Below are 20,286 nucleotides of genomic sequence, written 5' to 3' on the forward strand. Positions count from 1 at the left end.
GTGATCAGAGGTGGTGGTGATGGTGATGGAAGAGGTGGTGATGATCAGAGGTGGTGGTGATGGTGATGGAAGAGGTGGTGATGATCAGAGGTGGTGGTGATGGTGATGGAGGTGGTGATCAGAGGTGGTGGTGATGGTGATGGAGGTGGTGATCAGAGGTGGTGGTGATGGTGATGGAGGTGGTGATCAGAGGTGGTGGTGATGGTGATGATCAGAGGAGGTGGAGGTGGTGATCAGAGGAGGTGGTGATGGTGAGGAAGGTGCGCAGGTGGTGATGGTGTGAGGCAGTGCACCTGCCCCTGTGCTGGTGATCGGCGTGGCGGAGGTGGAGTGGTGGAGTGTGTCCACTTGTGGTGGTGGAAAAGGGAGGGACTCACTTACCGGAGCGTTTTGGTTGTTTTGGTCTGATGCTCCGGTAAGGAGGGGGGGGGAAGCTGCCACGGGGCTGCTGGGTCACGGCCTGGGTCGGGGCCAGCAGGGTGGTGTGCTGCTGGGTGGCTGGCAGCAGAGGGGGGGCCAGCAGGGTGGTGTGCTGCTGGGTGGCTGGCAGCAGAGGGGGGGCCAGCAGGGTGGTGTGCTGCTGGGTGGCTGGCAGCAGAGGGGGGGCCAGCAGGGTGGTGTGCTGCTGGGTGGCTGGCAGCAGAGTGGCTCGCTGCTGGGTCCGCTGTGGAATAAAAGGAGGAAAAATGCCATCATAAAGAAGAGCTCAACCCTGGGAGGAGACCACATCACAGCACTGTGGACAAAGAGAAGAAGACGTACCTTTGACACAGCTGCTGCCTGCTTCTCCTGCAGCCACTCCTCCGCTGACTTGCCTCCAACCTTGGCGCAGTACTGCTCATTTCCATGCCGGGTGTGACCATAATATTTGGTTTTCGGCTGGCCACAGAGCCGGCAGTTGAAGGTCGAGAATGTTCTTTTGTCCTTTGGCTTTTGGAAATGAGCAGCAAGTCCTGCGTTCCTCCGCTGCCGCTCCTCTTCCAGCCTCGCCTCCCAGCTGCTGGTGGTGGCGGTGGGAGGCGCACCTGTGGCGGTGGTGGGAGGCGCACCTACAGTGGCGGTGGCGGTGGCGGCGGCAGCGGCAGCGGAGGCTGGGGCGCTGGTGGTGGAGGTGGAGGCAAGGGAGGGTTCAGCGGAGGCAGTGGCTGCACCCGTTGGAGCCGAGGAGGATGTGGAGGAGGAAGCTGCGGTGGCACCGGGGGACGAGAGGAGCCGATGAAGGGCGGGGGCCAGGGGGCCGCGGCGGGTCACGGCCATGCCAGAGGCGTCCGGCGGCAGGTGGTGGTGCAGGGGGTTGGCGGGCTGCGCCGGTCCCTGCTGCAGAGCCCGGGCTGGCTGGAGGGGCTCCACCGCCGTGACCTCGGCCGTGACCGGTGGCAGAGCTGCGGCCACATCGGAGGTCGCCAGTGCCTTGCTCCTCTTCGTGTGCCTGATGGAAACACATGACAGATATCAGACTGTGGACACGCTGCTCGTCTGTGGGACCGTCAGAGTGTTGGTGTCAAACACACGGCTCTTACCACTGCAGGAGGGTCCGCTGGTTGATCTCAAAGAGCTGGATGGGCGCGGCTGGCAGGAGGTGTCTGCAGTTGTGTATGTTGTCTCTGATGAGACTGTAATCCCTCCTGACAGCCGACCAGCGACTCAGGTGGACCCCCGCGATGCTGCGGCCCTCGCTGTGGATCCGGCACAGCCCCAGGAAGATGGCTTCCATCAGCCTGGTGGCGTCTGGGGACTGTGCCGCCCCCGCGCCTTTACCCAGAAACAAACTGCACACAGAGAGAGAGGGAGGGGGAGAGAGTGAGGCTCTGTCCATTAGCTGTCAATTAGTGAGAGAGAGACATGGCCAGGCAGCAACGCTCCACTCACCGGGACGCGCTCTCTTCCCCCATGGCTGACATGTGGGACCGCCTGTTCTTAAAGCGGCCCTGCAGCAGGCGTCCCTGGTGGCGCGGGGGGAAGGAGACAGCCGCCTTGTCCCTGTCAGACAGCTTTGTCCACAGGGCGGCTATCTCCCTCACTTGAAGCTGCGTCACGTAGGCCTGGTGACGCAGCCTCACGAGGGCCTGGGCCAGACGGACGGCGTGTTGGTACCCTCCGTACCCGTCTGGTCCTATGACATCCTGGGAGAGAGACAAAAGTGTTAACTAACACACACACACACACACACACACAGTGTGTTAACGCACCCACAGACACTACACTTGCACTGAAAAAATACTTACGGCTTCCTCCTCCTCCATCGGCTCCTCCCTGGGGTCCGACTGGGACGACGAGGCCTGGCTGGGCTGAGGCTGAGGCTGAGGCTGAGGCTGAGGCTGCTGGGGCTGCTGGGGCTGCTGGGGCTGAGGCTGCGCCGGGAACAGCAGCTCTTGCAGGACCTGGTCAGAGCCCAGGTCCCCCTCCCCAAATCCCTCGTCCACTGCCTCCAGCTGGTCCTCCTCCCACACATCTTCGCCCTCGTCCATCCCATCCGGAGCGTCGGGATCCCCAGGATCCTGCAGCACGAGGCCCGTCTGCGAGTACAGATACTCCACCCCGATGAGTTCTCCTGAACAAAAGAGACAGAGACGGATGTGAAGAGTTGGGCCTGCCCGCCTGCAGTTGCACCTGCCCCCCAGCTCCTCCCCCTCAGCTCACCTGTGTACTCGCTGGGCTTGGTGTAACTCTCAACCAGCGTCTGACCCATGAGCTCTTGGGACAGCTGGTTGAGACCGTGCTGCAGGCGGGCACTGTGGCAGAGCAGCGTCGATTTGTCTGCACCCTCCACCGCAGACCTGCCCCTGTTTTCATTCCACCTGACCAGGCCCTCCAGCAGGTACACCTGGAAGTGGAGCGCATTCGCAGATGTACCTGTGATGCACACACACGAGAGAGAGAGAGAGAGAGAGAGAGAGAGAGAGAGAGAGAGAGAGAGAAGTTCAGGCACTGTGAGCTGCTAAATGACCACAGAAAAACACAACATCAGTAAAAGGTGTGATTCTCACCTGGGATGAAGCGGCACAGGTGCAGGTGGAATGACTCCAGCGAGGTGGAGCCCCTGGCGCAGCGGTAGACGGGGAGAATGACGCCTCCCCTGGTCACCTCCCCCGTCTTGGTGTAGAGCTCCACCCCCGCTGGGTCCTGGATACAGGGCAGGTGATGACGCTGCGTCTGCCAGATAACCTCCATTCTGTCGCGGTCGATGAGCGGGACGCCCAACGTGTCCGTCGCGTCGCGGAAGTGGTCAAGGACTTCCTGGAGGAGCCTCTCGGTGTCCTGGGCCCCTCTGGTGCGACGGCGGCAGTGACGAGCCATCTCCCTGCCCGTCAGCTTGACATGGGCGTCCCTCCCCTCCTCGGACTGCTTGGCCTCCAACAGGCGCGCCACGTCATCTTTGTCCCACTCAAAGATGGCGAGAGACAGGCGCGCCATGAAGAGGCCGTAGAGCTGGTGGGCATCGGTGGTGACACCCCGAGCGAAGCGTCGCATCAGGTGCCACACATCCAGCCGCACCACCAGCTCCTGCCACTCCACGAACATGGCAGAGACCTGGAAACAACACAGTTTAGTTTAGTTTATTGGTTTAATAAGAGACAGTGTGCAATTGCATTAATCTCATTGACACTGATATTTAAACATCTACACTTCAGCAACCAGAGCTCGTCATAAGAGTTACCTTGCTCTGCCCGCGGGTGGCGCAGCAGTCCCGGTCCACGTACAAGACCTGAGGAGGGGCCTTTCCGGCTTCACGGTAACGCTGCATTAACCCGGCCGCCATGGGCAACAGCCCGTCTCCCTCGGAGTCGGTGAGCACGGACATTAGCACCTGTCCGTGCTCATTCCCCACGTTGGTCACCCAGGCGGCTGTACCGGCAGCGCTACCTGCAAGCTTCTTCGTCATCTGCACAGGAGGACAGAGAGAGAGAGCACAAGAGAAGACTGTTATAACTGGCTCAGAGCGTCACAAAAAAAGGGAGAAAACACCAGACATCTGTCCAAAATAAGTTATTCAATCACATCAAACCAAATTAGTAGCCTCAGCTCACAGGGCCTGGATGTGATGAGCCACTCACAGCACCTGCAGTGAGGAGGGAAAACACACACACACACACACGCTGCAAAAACACAGACCACAGCTCACCTTCTTGGTCGAGTCCATCTTCAGAATGGACCCGAAGATGGACGTGACTCTGGCCTTTGTCTCCTGCAGGCGCGTGCAGGCGTCCCTGACGTAGACGGACAAAAGCCAGGCCGGACGGGGAACCGGGGGCATCAGCGGGACTTCCACCGCCCGCTGAGGCGCCGCCACACCCGGAACCCGAAGCTTGCGAAGAACGGAGAGGTATCTCATCGACCGCAACATCCACTCTCTGGTGTGATCCTCCACCAGAGTAGTGTGGAGGCGGGAGGCACTGTTCCCCAGAGTGCGCTCCCTCATCTGCCCGATCACTGTTTTATCGCACGACAACCTGAGGAAGAGGACGACAGAGAAGAGCAGGACAGCAGGCGGATGAGAGGAAGTGTGAGTCAGAACAGATTAAAGCTCATGTGTGTGTTTAAGTCTGTGTGTGCATGCGCACGCAGTAAAACCGGTGCTGCTTACCTGTACGTGAGAACAGCTGGAAATTGCTCCTGGTGCGACAGGTCCAGCTGTTCCAGGATGTGGTGCGACCACGCCGACAACTTCCTCTGACACGAGGTGCATTCGAGGTACTCCGTGCCCATGAAGTACCATCCCCTCGTGTCCAAGACCCTCCGGACGGTCTTGTAGAGGCCAGAGCCGGTCAGCCGGTGCCTACAAGAGGGACACACAAGCCTGTATGCCCACATCTTGTAGGGCATCCAAAGAAAAAACCGGCTCTGGAAGAAGGCGTGGTGTGACTCGGGCGGCTGGGCGTACAAGAGACGCTCTCCAGGGGGGAACCACCAGAGGCGGAGCTCACTGGTGAGAACAGACTTCCCACCAGCGCCTCTGGTGAAGAGAGCCTTGCCTACCCAGCCTTGCTGCTCCTCCGGGAGCGTCTGCCTCCAGCCGCGAGGCAGGAGCTGCAACCATCAAAACGTCTCAATAAGTACAAAGATTCAGTTGCAATTCCACACAGACAAACATTTCCTCACACAGGTTGTATGTATGGTTCTTACCTCAGCGCCAGAGGTCGAAGGCGGGCCGACGGCGGCAGCAGGGGTTCCCAGGGCTCCAGGGGCTGCAGCGGCGGCCAGACGGGGTCCAGGGGCTGCAGCGGCGGCTGCTCCAGGGGCTCCAGGGGCTGCGGTGACGGCTGCTCCAGGGGCTCCAGGGGCTGCAGCGGGGGCTCCAGGGGCTGCGGTGACGGCTCCAGGGGCTGGACGGGCTCCAGGGGCTGCAGCGGCGTCTCCAGGGGCTGCGGTGACGGCGGCTCCAGGGGCTGCGGTGACGGATGGACGGGCTCCAGGGGCTGCGGCTGGGCTGGATCCCATCTGGGCGGAGACAGGCTGGGGAGGAGGGAGGGCTGCTGGTGGGGCGTCCCTGCTACTGCTGCTCACTGTCAAACACAATCACATTTGTTGCTTTGACTGACACATCTCTCCTTTTCTGATAACAGGTGTGTGTGTGTGTGTGTGTGTGTGCACGCTCACGCTGAGAGTCGACCTCCATGGCTGCAGTGAGGAGCTCTGCATCCGTCAGCTCTGGGCCCGCTGCTCCAGCACCTGTGTGTATGTGTGTGTGAAATAATTACATGCAAATATGTCTGTCAATCGTGAAGTGACTTCCTGGCTTCGTGGTGTGACCTTACCAGAGCCTGCAGACGGAGGTGCTCCAGGCTGGGCCGGGGGGGGGGCAGCACCACCTCTGGCCTCTCGGTCCCGGCCCAGCACATACGCCTGCAGGCTGTGGAACTTGGACCCAGGCTTAGTGATGCGGCCCCTCATCCACTCCACATAGCTACAGAGACACACGGGGGCAACAGGACAGAGTCAGCGGACTGATCAACACACACACACACACACACACACACTGGGATACTCACGTTCGACTCTCCGTGCTGGCAGCCTCGTAGAGGGACTGGTAGGTTCGGTTGGCGTGAACCCCGAACCCCACCAGCTGACTGTCCATGCCCCTCACCGACAGAGACCCCTCACGCATCCGGGTCCGCTGAACCACCGCCACCACCTGTAGAGTAGAAACACAACAATACTTTACCCACCCCCCCAGGAGGGAAACTCAAGCCGCCCGGCAGCTGGACAGTAAGAAACAGCTACAATGAAATTCTCACCTCGGGGAACAGGCGGACATAGGTGGTGAGGGCGTCCTTCTGTACGGCGAGGGGCGACTGGGACTTGTCCCCGCCCTCCCTCTCTTTCAGGTGGGAGGCCACGACGGCAGCCGCATAGCCCACGTCGTTGGCCAGGAGCCACCTGAAAGTCTGCCCCCGGTACTGGCCAAACTGGAGCTCGCTCTCACAGAGCACCAGATTGGGGCACCGGGGGTCCCCGCCTGCCTCCACCACTCTGGCCTTGGCCTCGGCCGCCACCACCTCGGGCTTCTTCACCGGGCCTGCCGAGGCTGACTTCTGCCGGTAGGCCTGGGCCAGCCTGGCTGCCTCAGATGAAGGCTGGAGGGTGAGCTCCGAGGTGGTGGGCTGGAACCTCAAAACGGGGCAGTAATCCATTCTGAAAAAGACTGAGAGCATAAAAACAACATGAGATGAGGTGACCAATATATGATGCAGATATACAGTACATGATGCATGGGTTTATTAGTTCATAGGTTTTAGTGTACTGTATTGTTGTTGTACCTGTTGCTGCTGACTTATTTAACCCTACTGATTACAGCCTGTCTTTCATCAGCCTCTCATATAATATTTTACTGTACAGAAATATGAATATGAAACATGAACGCATCACTACAGAAGCAACGTTAAAATGATCAAATCCAGCCAGATGCAAATATATCATGGGCATAAGGTTAACGTTATATCTCCACACTGACCTTAGGTGAGATTTGAAAACCAGAAGAAACACAGTGACATAACGTTACGTTACCTAATACGCAGTAACGTCGACATTACTGGAATAAGGTAACTCAAACAATACTTAACAACTATTCAATATTCATCAAACAAATAAGCTATTAAAACCACTGAGTTATGCATTTTATATAATATTCTATTGGATTAATAGCAATGTTTTGTATACTATTTTGAATACTGCGACCCCCTGGCATTGTATTGTTCTTTGTTTTGTATGTTTTACTAAATGTAATACCTGAATTGTCAATAAAATTTGCCTTAAAAAAAATAAATAAAATAAATTACTGGAATAAGGCAAATAATAAAATAAAATACAGATAAAAACGTATAATTCAAAGCTCACGATATACTGTGCAATGCGCTGGGTTGAAACGGAGGGAAAAAAGAAAAAGTAATGGAGGGAATAAATTAATTGAGGAGGGAAAATATGATAACGGTCGGTTATAGCTAACACATAACTTAACTTTGTCAAAACTGTCGCCGAAGTGTTGAACATGATAAAAAGCACAATCTGCATATTATTCCGACACACATGATTCAGATATTTTTTGACTATGACCGTGAATTTAGACCTGACGACCGGCCGGCGGGCAGCCAGCCGGAGGGCAGCCGCATACGGAGCCGTATCGCCCGGCTGACAAGCGGCCACACGACCGCTGTTACGGTGGCTCGTTAACCGGCTCGTTAACCGGAGAAAAACACTTAAAATACATATATATAAATATATTTATTAAAGTACTTACTTCGTTCGTTCGTTCGCTCGTTCGTTCGCTCGTTCTCTCGCTCGTCTGGTTCTCCGTTGCCGGTGTAGCTGACGAGTAATGGCGGCTATCGCTCTTCGTCTACCTGGGTCTGTCAGTGCAGGGGGGCGGAGCCGCGGTACATGTGTTCGGGCCAATGAGAGAGCTTATCACTTGTCCCCCCATGCATTGTCTATGTGGAGCTGCGCATGTGTAGTAGCCAATGGAGGCGTGTGGTGTCGACCAATGGGAGCACACCCCATCTGTCAGCAGGGGGAGAAGATGGCTGTCCCCGAGGGTCACCTGAGGCAGCTCGTCTGCTGCTGAATACAAATTATACTTTAACAAGCTGCACATGATGAAAGAGAATATTGGGACATTTAATGGACAAGCTGCATGAATGCATTTAGTATTGATTAAATGATCATTTGTCTGCATCTGGTGGTGTGCTGTATGACTGACCTTCATTTTTGCACTGTTTAGATGTTATTATTATTGATGCCACCTACAGAAAATGCAGCTGCTCTATCGACCAGGATGAGAGTCTCTGTATTGTTCTCAATGATGTGACTGCAGGCTGAAGCAGGTAACATGGGAATAGGCTACACTTATTGATGCTTGAGTAATTTAAATCAGGGGGTCTAGATCTGCTGTCAGGATTTTTTTTTTTTTTTTTTTTTACCCGCATGCAATTTATACCATGCCACCATAAATCACAACTTGTTAGAGGCGGCCATATCATTCAAAACCGTACTGCACAGGGAATCATTTATTGTGTTTACCTTTCTTGTGTATTTGTCCTATACAGCCAACTGTGTGTATTGCACTGTTATATTAGTAAATCATAATTTTAAGGGTCTCAGGTATGTAATGTCTACTCACGTTCTTATCTTTATCCGACCCTCCCAGATCCCCAGTTCTTCTCACCATCTTCCTTTTCTCCCAGTGTATGGGACTACTTTATGCATGATTAACTGATATGGATGAATATCGCAATGTGAAGCCCTAAGATTGAGAGGGTTTTTTTTTTAAGCCTGCTGATGTCATCAGCGTCTGTGTAAGAAACCATTCATTTGCACTGTAGTGGAGGAGACCAGAGATGGGATGTCAGAATTTGTCAAACATTGTTCCACAATTTCAATCATTTCTTTTTAGATGTGAATCTAAAATGTGAAGAATGTAAAAATCTTAAAGTACATTTGTTCAATTTTGAATAATTGAAGGTCTTTTTAATGTGAGGGGGGGGGGGGGGGGGGGGGGGGGGATTCATGTTTTTTAGAAATTGGGAGCATGTCCCCCTGTCCACCCCAGGATCTGCACCCATGAGTGGAATTACTTTTATGTGTTCACAATACAGAACACTGGCTATATGGCAACAACCTACTGTATGTGGAAGCAAATGGAAGATGATGCACTTTGAAAGAACGAAAAATCTGCCACTATTTCTCAGATCAGGAAAAAGAGAGTTTATTTACAGACCGTCTTTGCAGGGTGTACATGAATAAAAAAAACACTGCAACACTCTGATTCAATTTTAAATTGTTAATCTCCGTATCCATCATAGGTCCTGGTTGTGATCCCACATTTTTCTGAGACGAACGTAATCTCACTAAGGGCCAAAACAAGCTCTGTGCAGCTGCGTTTTAAAAGACAGAAAGGAAAGATGAATTCAATTTATTTCATTAGTGGGATCAACAAGTCACAGTTTGAGGAATTAGAGAAAAAAAAAACACATTACGCGCCAACTGACAGACAAACGATAAAGCACCTGTTAAGTGTCCTTTTAAATGTTCAGACTGGAGCACCAGCATGACATCATTACAGACACACAGGGTCAAAAAAAGAAGCATGTCTTTTATTTCTCCATCAAAGTGAAGTCATCGGGCGTATGGGATCATTCTGGAGCTTGATAAGCCCTTTCGGTCTATGATGGACAGCGTGTACTCTCCGTTGTCCACGATCTGGAGAGGAACGACTCCCTGGGTCTCTCCCTGCGTAAAGGAGCGCGTGGCGCAGCCCTTGGTGGTGGAGGACGGGGTGGACACTCTCCAGATCAAGCCGCTGAGCGTCTTCCTGATCTCCGGCCTCATCAGGCAGTAAAGCACCGGGTTCAAACAGCTGTTCGCGTGCGCCAAGCACACGGTGACCGGGAAGACGTAGGTGTGCACCATGTAATATGTTTTATCCCAGTTGACCGCGTTAAACTTGACCAGGACGCCCCAGAAGGTGATGGCGTGGTTTGGCATCCAGCAGCAGAAGAAAGACAAAACAACTATAGCGACGGATTTGGTGACTCTAGATCTCCGTTTGGGGTTGCTGCTGTCCATGCTCCTCCGTCTGACGAAGCGCAGCAGCATCAGGTAGTTGACGCAGACGATGAGCATGGGGATGATGAAGGCGATGAGGATCTTCTGGATGTGGTAGAGCGCGAGCCAGTCGTGTCCTTCGGGGAACCTGAGCAGGCAGAGTTTCTCTCCAGCCACCACGGTCACGGCGGAGAAGATGGCCGTGGGCGCCGTGGCCACCGTGGCAGCCACCCACAGCACCGCGCACACCCACTTGACGCACCGTGACCTCCTGTACGTTTTTTTCTTCAGGGCAGAGGCGACAGACCAGTAGCGGGTCACGCTCATGGCCGTGAGGAAGAAGACGCTGGCGTACATGTTCATGACGGTGATGGAGAGGATGATCTTGCACATGGCGTCTCCAAACGGCCAGCTGAAGTCCAGCGCGGTGTCCACGGCCCAGAAGGGCAGAGTCAGCACGAACTGGAAGTCCGTCACCGCCAGGTTGATGATGAAGACGTTGATGGTGGACCTCTTCCGACCCTGTCGTAACCTCATGAGGAAGAAGACGAGCAGGTTCCCCACCAGACCCACGGCGCACACCACGGAGTACACCACGGAGATGAGTATCCTGAGGATGGGGGTGCCGTCCGCGCTCATGTCGATGTCTTCGAAGCTGAATTTCTCATCGCCCGGTGAACTTCTGTTCAGCGCCGAGCTGTAGTTTAATATTTCATCCATCTTTATAGTTACAGACACCTGCACTCACTCCGGACTTTCTACTGCTGCTGCGCGCACAGGCACAAACGCTCTGTGCGAGAAAGTCTCCGGCTCTTTAAGACACCATTCGGCGGATCTTCTTCTCCATCACACCTCTGTGAATGACAGATGACCTGGACTCCGCTTTTATACAGGTGTGTCGCTCCTCTGCTGAGCCACGATTGGTCGAGTGAGACGTGACAGAGAAGCGCACAAAGTCCCAGTCATACAAATGAGCGGAGCGCATCCAGCAGGCAGGCACAGCTGGACTGCTTCACTTGTTTTGGTCTCTGCGAATTCATATTTAACTCTCCCAATAGCTGACAACAACAAAGTAAAAAGACAATTTAGAATTTTGGATAGTTTACACTGACTTTTGAATGGTTTGAAAATATTTTTTGCCTGGCAAAGTGAAGTTGTCTGCCTAGAAGCCCATTTAGATTTTGTGTATTCCAAGACTAGGTTAATTCTGCATCAGTTTTTCCATGAAACATAATGTTTACAATATATAATGGAACAATAAACCCTATCAGGGGGGTGAGTACGTGTTGCAAATCAGATAAATGGGAATAACACAACTAATAATACATCATTTACATAATAATACTCCAACTTGTTGAGTGGTTAATCGTAAAAAAAGAAAGAAAACAACTTGGGGCACTGTCAAGAACAAAAAGAAAAACATCATAATACACAGAAAAAAAAGTGGCAATGAATGGAGTAGGGGGGCCAACACCGATATTCTTTCAGGGGGATCAGAATTCCGAGCAACTGCCCTGCCCACAGTGGCAGCTCATTAAGCTCGTGGAGGCAGACAAGGCGCGCGCAGTCAGACTCATGCGTAAAACAGTGGAAACAATAACAAGAGGATTCAGGGATTAAAACTTTACGCAGTCAGTAAAGTTTTGGAAAATGTGTGGCGGTGTGGGTGGACAGGGAGTGAAAGTTAAAATAATAAAATAAAATAGAATCCTCTATATCAGCGTGCCAAACTCCATTCAAATGCTTGCACTTTTGTTATAGGCTACAACATAGGCCACTAGAAGTGATGGACAGCGTCAACCATCACTTCTCCATCAGTGGTCCACGGTGCCTCCATTCTCCCCCGCTAGAGGGCGCGCTGTGCACGGGCAGATAAACACTAATAATAACATGAAACACTGTTGAGAAGACTAACAACCATGTGGATTTGTCAATTAGACTTTCCTCCACTTGTTCAGGTTTGATTGATGTGAAAACCACATTGCCACGATTCTTACAAAAAGGGAATTTTAAAGAAGCTTTTATGATGGAGACATTGTGTTTCCATGGCTGCAGTCTAGTGGGCCCCTGGGGGTTCTGCTGGTTTTTACCAACAGGAACCTCAATGAACTCACTTTTTCTGCTCCCCCCCAGTCACTGTTTCCTCACAGACTTTGTGCACTTTTTGTTTCCACTACAGACAACTTGTCCGTTTGCCCTTAAAGCACGAGGGGAGGTGAGAACGCACAAGAAACTGCTCTCAAAACATTTCGCCCTAGTGAATGTATGTAGCCTAACTATTAACAGCGGGTCCTCGTCTGACCCACAGACAACCCGAAGGACCTCAGTTTTGGGAACGACTGCCAATTGGACTGTGTCACTTTATCCGATTTCTTGGAGTAGCATTCCCCTTTAAGCCTCCAGCTCCGGCCGTCCTCAGAGATAGCCCATTGTCTTAAGTCCACCCATCTGTGGGGGTGGCTCTGCGAAAGTTTTGCAGAGCAAAAGTTTTAAGCTGTCACTGGCTGTCGGGAGGAGACTGATGGAGGACAGAGGGGACTGCGACTCCTAACGAAGCGTTAACACCGACGGACGGACAAACAGGTCGCAACAATGCAGCAGAGTCGGCCCGTGGAGCTGCTGCACCATGTCCAGGCCTGAGGAGCTGGGGGTCGTTGTTGGGACTGTCACAGTTTGAGTGCACGGTCGCGACAAAGCGAAGAGTGCATCCAGCTCCAGATGGGAACCATCTGAACTGACAGTCGACAGTGGGTGTTAAGTAAAGAGGCGTTAGATGCTAGAAGTGTAGTAAGAGCAGCAACATGAGCCGACCGGACCGCAGACGTGGAGCTTCTCCCATTCACTTCTTCCTCGCGCTGCTCACGCTCCTGGAAAGCTGCAGCTCGCTGGGATCATCACACGGAGCAGGTCAGTGTCACTGAGCTTGAAAAACTACTGTAAAGACTTTGGTTTAATGTATCAAGTGTTGTGGAGACTCTGAGCTGTGCACATCTGCTCCAGACGCGCATCTAGCTGAGCCCAGTGAGCTCAGAGCGAGGCCAGTCCTCACCAGCACCGACCTGTGTTTATAACATCTTGGGTTGACCATAGCAATTAAGCCCAAGGCTTAGCCTGGCGTGGTGACCGGAGAGACCTTGTTTCCAGTGAATCATCGGAGGCTGAAGGCTTCCTCCCTCACCACAGTGCCCTTGAGCAAAACCCAGAGCCCCAGCACACTGACCTGTGACCTCAGCAGTGAAGGGCAAGGAGCAGAGTTTCTCCTTGGGGATGCACAGGAGGCATCATTACTATTATCATCATCATTTCATTTCATTTTGATTTATTCCATTCATGGTTTACATACTACACATGGTTGCACATATTAACACAATGTACACATGTCACCATAAATGAAAAGGAGCAGGATGAAGAAAAACGTATAGTACCTGCCCCTCTCTATTGTAATTGCATTGGCTTACTATCAACACCAATATTATACTCTATTTAAAAAAATAAAGATGATGAAACATATAATAATAACAAGAAAACAAACAAGCAAAATAGTCTATCTTTTCTTTTTTCCCTTCTTTTTCTCTTTCTCCTTTTTTTGTAGGCGCTTATCTTTTCTTTTTTATACATTTTCTTTAACTGAGATATACTTATACAACTTGTCAGTTCCTTGCTTTGTGAATGCCATAGTTTTACCGTACACCTGCAACAGAAATACACATTTGTTTTAAGCTTAGCCTTGCAAATGTATGTTTAAAATCAAGCTTCAGTCTGTTGTCCTCTTCCTCCAGTTTGAATAAGTTCTGTAAATGTTCTGGTAATGAGCTGTTCTTTGCTTTACACATTATTTTTAAGGTCTTCAGTTCTATTAGATCGGCCACTTTCAATAAACCTGCAGAAATAAAAAAAAATCTATTTGAGGGTTCTCTATTGCCTGCCTTGTGAATAACTCTTACAGCTCTTTTCTGTAGCAGAAACAGAGGAGCGGTGTTACTTGCATAGGTACTGCCCCACACTTCCACGCAGTAATTAAGATATGGCAAGATAAGTGTACAGTAAAGCATTCTTAATGTGTTAGTGTCCAAGACAATTTTAAAGGGATAGTTCACCCAAAATTGAAGTTTCACTCATTATCTACTCACCCTCATGTGGACTAAGGGCTGGGAGAAGTTTCAGAGTCCTCCGTGGCTTCTCTGAGTTACAGGGGGTCTCGGCATAGCAGTGCATGTCCATATAACGGTTGCAAATGGATACCAACTGTCTTCGTAACAAAAAGACACACCAAAAAACATCCAAATACCTCCATGCTGCTCGTACAGTATGTAATGTCCGTCTTGTATTGAAGCCCCGAAATTAAATAAGTCTATGTTTTAAGCTTGTTTTGTAGCGGAAGCTTCTCGAAGCTCCTCTTCCTGGTCCGTCCAAATCTTGCGGGGTCTGCGCCGGCATCAGTAATCGCACTGACGCCGGCGCAAATCTTGCGAGAGAGATGTTACAAAGACAGTTGGTATCCATTTGCAACCGTTATATGGACATGCACTGCTACACCGAGACCCCCTGTAACTCAGAGAAGCCACGGAGGACTCTGAAACTTCTCCCAGCCCTTATAGTCCACATGAGGGGGAGTAGATAATGAGTGAAACTTCAATTTTGGGTGAACTATCCCTTTTAGTTTGTCTTGGACACTAACACATTAAGAATGCTTTACTGTACACTTATCTTGCCATATCTTAATTACTGCGTGGAAGTGTTGGGCAATACCTATGCAAGTAACATCACTCCTCTGTTTCTGCTACAGAAAAGAGCTGTAAGAGTTATTCACAAGGCAGGCAATAGAGAACCCTCAAATAGATTTTTTTTTATTTCTGCAGGTTTATTGAAAGTGGCCGATCTAATAGAACTGAAGACCTTAAAAATAATGTGTAAAGCAAAGAACAGCTCATTACCAGAACATTTACAGAACTTATTCAAACTGGAGGAAGAGGACAACAGACTGAAGCTTGATTTTAAACATACATTTGCAAGGCTAAGCTTAAAACAAATGTGTATTTCTGTTCTGAAATTTCAATTTTGAGTGAACTATTCCTTTAATCATCATCATCATCATCATGATGCTGATGGAGCTGCTTTCCCATTTTCTTTAGCAAAGTGTCAGGCCCAGTGCATATCACCACATCAGACAATGAAACCTCTGATGCCCTGTTGGGTGCAGCCCCCCACCTCCAGCCCCTGCTCTCCTACCCCATCACTCTTCATTTTACTACACAGTTTGGATGTTAAAAAGTCAGGCCTCCCCTGAGATTACAGAGGTGAGCAAAGAGAAGGGATCTGGATGCAGGCTGTCTCTTCCTGTATAAATCAGCAGAGTGCCCTTGAGAGAAAAACAAAGTCCTGTCAGGTATTATAGACAAGCACGTGTCACTAGGGGGAAAAACCGTAACGATTCCAGGTGACGAACGTTGCCACAGGATTCCCATAGTTTATTTTTAAACCGCTAAGAACAGGAAAGGAACTGGGACGCAGGCATCCTGTTGAAAAGACTGAAATGCAGAGATGCATTTGTTTCTGTTCCAGACTTGGTTCCTGGATCAGTCTAGATTTGATGCATTAGTATTAATCAGGTCAGTTACTCTGGTGACTTCTTGATACCCACTTCCCCAGTCCCCTCACAGAGAAGACACCTATTGAGATCCTTATAATTACTGTAGAGGTGTTTTGTCTTATTTGTGCTACAGTCTCTGATTACCATGACGCCTTTTTTTAAATTGAATCTGGCATCGCTTCTTTTTCTTGTAGCAAATAATTGCCTGTAGACCTACAGGGCACACCTGCTTAATGGAAAGCTGTAATGTAGTCTCTTTAATTTAAAATTAAATAGTTGTGTGAATTTTGATAATTAAGAGATGCTACAGAGAATTATTACAGAAGGAGAAAATCCTTCATGCGTTATGAAATCCCAGGCATGAAATGAATCACTGCATAAGGAACGTGGAGCTAACCACAGTGCTCATGCGTCTGTATGGATTTTTATTTTGTAAAGATAAAAAATAATCCATCCTAAATCCTAAATCCATCCACCCATGTGGATCCAGGTCTTCAGTCATGCTTGACTGACAGATAATAGCCATGATTTTTGCAATCAATCAAAAATCTTTCCAGTAAAGATTTGTTGCAATTATGCAAAAAATGAAGTGATTCAGATTCATAACCACTGATCAGATGCTCTACTATTAGGTTTTTTGCTGTAACTCCATCTGTAGGTAAGAGTCCACCTTACTGGGCTGCAGCTGCCATAGCTACAGGTCTTTGTGCATTAAAGCAGAAGTAAGCGATCCGGTGGTTTTGGCTAACTTCCTGTCAGCAGATGGAGTTAGCAGTCCCCGCCCTCGTCCCTACGTCACCACATTCACGCGCATCCCTTGGCTGCACACACAGAGAGGACCGCCCCTTTATGCCGTTCTCTCTCCTCATTGGATAAATGTTGTAGGATACAAGGAAAGTTTTCTCCTCGGCTTACAGCAGAGCAGAGTGACTGACAGACCCGTGTTTCAGACCAAACACTCTATGTAAGTGATTGCTGTTGGAAGATAGAACTATTTAAGACTTATATTAACACAAACATTCCGCTTACTTCTGCTTTAAAGGACAATTCCAAGTGAATTCAACTCAGGGGTGTATGTTCCTAACATTTTAGGTCTAAAAGAAGAAATCTGAAGTTTTTCAGTTTAATGTCTCCTGTTTTGCGGTAGTTGTGTCTGTCCCTGCATCGCTACGGCAGAAATGAATGGGAGCGGATGCAAGTTCCGCTGCTTAGGCTGTTTACATCGCTCAAAGCCGCAATTTTTCTCCACAGACAGCGTCAGATGGCGACTCAAACATGCACCGAGAAGTTTATTTACTTCAAGCAAGCCGACATGTTTGTAAAACTAGATCTAATTCAACGTCTCCCGGAGTCTCGCGCGAGACCCAAGTTCAGGTGCAGTCGGAGCTCCCGTTTGTGTCATAAACACAGGAATATCAACTCTTGACTTGCTTCAAGTGTACATTTTTTTCCACAGACAGCGTCAGGTGGCTGCTCAAACATGCACCGAGAAGTTTTTATTACTTGAAGCAAGTCTAGAGTTGATATTCCTGTGTTTATGACACAAACGGGAGCTTTCCCACTGTCCGTGAACACACCAGCACGGCAACTGGGTCTCGCGCGAGACTCCGGGAGACTTTGAATTAGATCTAGTTTTACAAACATGTCGGTTTGCTTGAAGTAAATAAACTTCTGGGTGCATGTTTGAGTCGCCATCTGACGCTGTCTGTGGAAAAACATTGTGGCTTTGAGGGATGTAAACAGCCTAAGCAGCAGAACTTGCATCCGCTCCCATTCATTGCTGCCGTGGCGATGCGGGGACAGACACAACTACCGCAAAACAGGAGACATTAAACTGAAAATCTTCAGATTCATTCTTTTAGACCTAAAATGATAGGAAAATACACCCCCGAGTTGAATTCGCCTGGAATTGTCCTTTAAGGCATAATAGAGCATGTACCTCATGTGGCCTTACAAAAGGAAAAGACATGGGCTTGTTTAACTCCTCATTCAGCGAGGCCTTCTAAACGGCTGGTAGCCAAACACATCCGACATCTTTTTGCGCTGATGTATTCTTGAAACTATTTGTGGAGATAATGCAGCGCGGCGCTGAATGCAGAGTGACCTCATCTCACCTTGTCACAATGCCGTGTGAAATCGCTGTTTGCATTCCGCTCATTTCTCTTGAATGAGCTGCAGCTAATGACGATCTGACAGGCAGGTTTAAGTGCAGGTTTTTGTACCTGGCAGATTAAATAATCAGTTTGCCTCCTCTCTCATCATTTCTACTTCTCTTTGCAGCCGACTTGGTGAAATCTGCTGAAATAAGTTATCATACAAAAATCCTCTTTAAAAATGATCTTAATATGCAGTAATTTGATTAGTCATTATGTATTTTGGAAACGTCTTCATTTAAAAGGCAAAGCTGCTGTTTCTGTTCATTCCCTCTAGGTGTTTGATTCATCATGAATAACACCTCACTGGAAAAACATCTTTTATATATATAGACACAGTGAAGATGTTTGGATACAGTATCTTGTTTCTCCTATTTAAAAAACAAGTGAGTCACAGTCTTTTTAAACGCAGCTAAAATGCCTCAAAGGGCAACATAGTGATCAGTCTCTCTGGGTTCTCCAGCTTCCTCCTACAGTCCAGACACATGCAGTGGCTTGATTGGTGACTCTAGGCGTGAATGTGAATGTGAATGTGTAAGGTGGTTTGTCTCTTTGGCAGTCCTGTGATAGACTTGTGTCCCCTCGGGCTGGGTTTAAAAAATCGGTTTTCCAATTAATATCGATCTTCATTTAAAAGATCCGATATCGATTCATGAAATCCTTAGATCGATCTTTTTATGTTTGCCATTTCCTGTTAGTTAGTGAGATTTTTAATACAAATATGAAATTAAATACTGTATGAAACTGTACTGAAGAGCTGCACTGTTAAACTTCTGGAGTGTTTCATGTTAAATAAATGTGCATAATATAACTGCTTTTGGCTCAACTTTTAATGTAGCCTAAACATTAATATTTTCAATAATGCACCAGGTAAGAGAGTTCCATCTTTGTACAATTTGCAACAACTGTACTGTAAATGAATCGATATTGCATGGAATCCAATCAAATTGAAAGTCGAATCGAATCGGGACCTTGTGAATCGGAATCGAATCAATTCAGTAAATCAGTAGCGATACCCAGCCCTAGTGTCTCCTATGTCAGCTGGGATTGGCTCCAGCCTCCATGGACAAGTAGTGTAGACAATGGATGAATGAATGAGTCAAATTCTAGTTTCCTGTATCCTTTTTTATGTCACTAAATTTCCAGTTTCACATTTTCCATTCTGTATGTACTGTATGTGTTCTGAAAGTGCTCACCAAACATAAACTCTGATTATTCAGTGATGACCTAATTAAAAAGATATGCAGTAGTACCTAAATCTCCATCGTTGTCCCTGATCTTAAGGCACGTTCTCTGCAGCCTTGTTTCAGAAAGAGGGAGATCCCTGATGCTGCGCTTCATGCTGCTGATTCAGCCATTCCAGATCACAGGAAATTAAAGAGTGCTATATTTTTTTTCATCAGAAGGAAAGAGTTTCACTGACTCTATCAAACCTGCTGCACATGATAGTAGAAGGTAACAGGAGGGAGGATAGGAGATGAGAAGCGTGTTGCGCTCTGCAGCTGCGTGCAAACATAAAAATGACAGATGAGACACCCATATGGGTTTGTTTAGAGTTTCCTCAGTTTTGTTTACAACTTTGCAACCACTTAATTATTTCATTACATTCCCAAACTCCCATGATTTAATAACCCTTCTACTCCTATCTTGTCTTCCCACCTCAGCTTCGACGGGGGGATTTCTGCCTGAGTATGAAGTGGTTCGACCCACTCGGGTGGATGCCAGGGGTCACTTCCTGTCCAACTTCCTGTCGCACCACGCTCGCCGAGTGCAGCGGCGGGAAGCCTCGGAGGTCTCAGTGGACTCGGATCGGATCTTCTACCAGTTGCAGCACGCAGGCCACAGTTTGAACTTTAACCTCACCCTCAACCCACACCTGCTGGCCCCGGGCTTCCTGACGGAGAGGAGGTACGGCGGCCTGGCCGGGGCCCAGATCCGTCCTCCTCAGTCCTCCCAGTGCCATTTCTTAGGTGAAGTGTGGGATGGGGCCGACGTCAACGGGAGCGCAGCCATAAGCACCTGTGATGGACTGGTGAGTGGATAGACAACCTAACTGAAGTTACTTCAAAGTGCATTCAGAGTTATATTGAAATGCTCAGAGGTGTCAGCTGCAGCAGAGGCACCCAGAGCCAGCCCAAGTGGATTTAAAAGGATAGTTCAACATTTTGGCAAATTGGCCCATTGCCATAATCCCTATAGTCATAGCAGTAGGTTCATTACCTTTAAAGCAGAAGTAAGCAATCCGGTCGTTTTGGCTAACTTTTTGTCAGCCGATGGAGTTAGCAGTCCCCGTCCTCGTCCCTACGTCACCACATTCAGGCGCATCCCTTGGCTGCACACGCTCCAGGGTGAAACTGCCTTCAGCCGTCGACTTCCAGGCTGCGCAGCCTGGGAGGCTGCACTCTGGGCTGTGCCGGTTGTCGGTGCAAGCTATTTTTAGAACGGCGGAGCAGAGCCGCAAGCTGCTCAGAACTACGCTATGGAAGCTAATGATATTTTTTTGGT

General features: G+C 49.5%; 2 protein-coding genes and 1 long non-coding RNA gene across 4 annotated transcripts in view; 1 reads left to right on the forward strand and 2 right to left on the reverse strand.

The window, feature by feature from the left end:
- Positions 1-5,439: 5,439 nt before the first annotated feature.
- On the reverse strand, positions 5,440-6,097 carry LOC311004178. 2 transcript variants are annotated; one of them, XR_014596295.1, is made up of 3 exons: positions 5,991-6,097; positions 5,599-5,670; positions 5,440-5,504 (listed from the first exon to the last, which is right to left on the reverse strand). It is a non-coding gene; the product is annotated as an uncharacterized lncRNA (long non-coding RNA). The 2 variants fall into 2 exon arrangements; XR_014596296.1 differs by lacking the exon at positions 5,991-6,097 and adding an exon at positions 5,757-5,888.
- Positions 6,098-9,609: 3,512 nt separating this feature from the next.
- On the reverse strand, positions 9,610-10,758 carry LOC310984162 (relaxin-3 receptor 1-like; the record flags this gene model as incomplete). Its single annotated transcript, XM_083969298.1, has 1 exon — positions 9,610-10,758. The coding sequence occupies one exon, from the start codon at positions 10,756-10,758 to the stop codon at positions 9,610-9,612; it is 1,149 nt and encodes a 382-aa protein (XP_083825424.1).
- A 1,989-nt stretch (positions 10,759-12,747) lies between these two features.
- The window catches only part of adamts7 (a disintegrin-like and metallopeptidase (reprolysin type) with thrombospondin type 1 motif, 7), a gene marked incomplete at its 3' end in the record, with an annotated part of 95,875 nt that continues 88,336 nt past the window's right edge, over positions 12,748-20,286 (forward strand). Inside the window, exons 1-2 of the mRNA XM_083993075.1 lie at positions 12,748-12,945; positions 19,446-19,813. Of these exons, the coding sequence (XP_083849201.1) occupies positions 12,840-12,945; positions 19,446-19,813 (474 nt within the window). The 5' untranslated portion in view covers positions 12,748-12,839. The remainder of the gene's footprint in view (positions 12,946-19,445; positions 19,814-20,286) is intronic.

This window comes from Trachurus trachurus (assembly GCF_905171665.1).
Source record: "Trachurus trachurus genome assembly, chromosome: 3".
NCBI classification, from domain to species: Eukaryota; Metazoa; Chordata; class Actinopteri; order Carangiformes; family Carangidae; genus Trachurus; species Trachurus trachurus.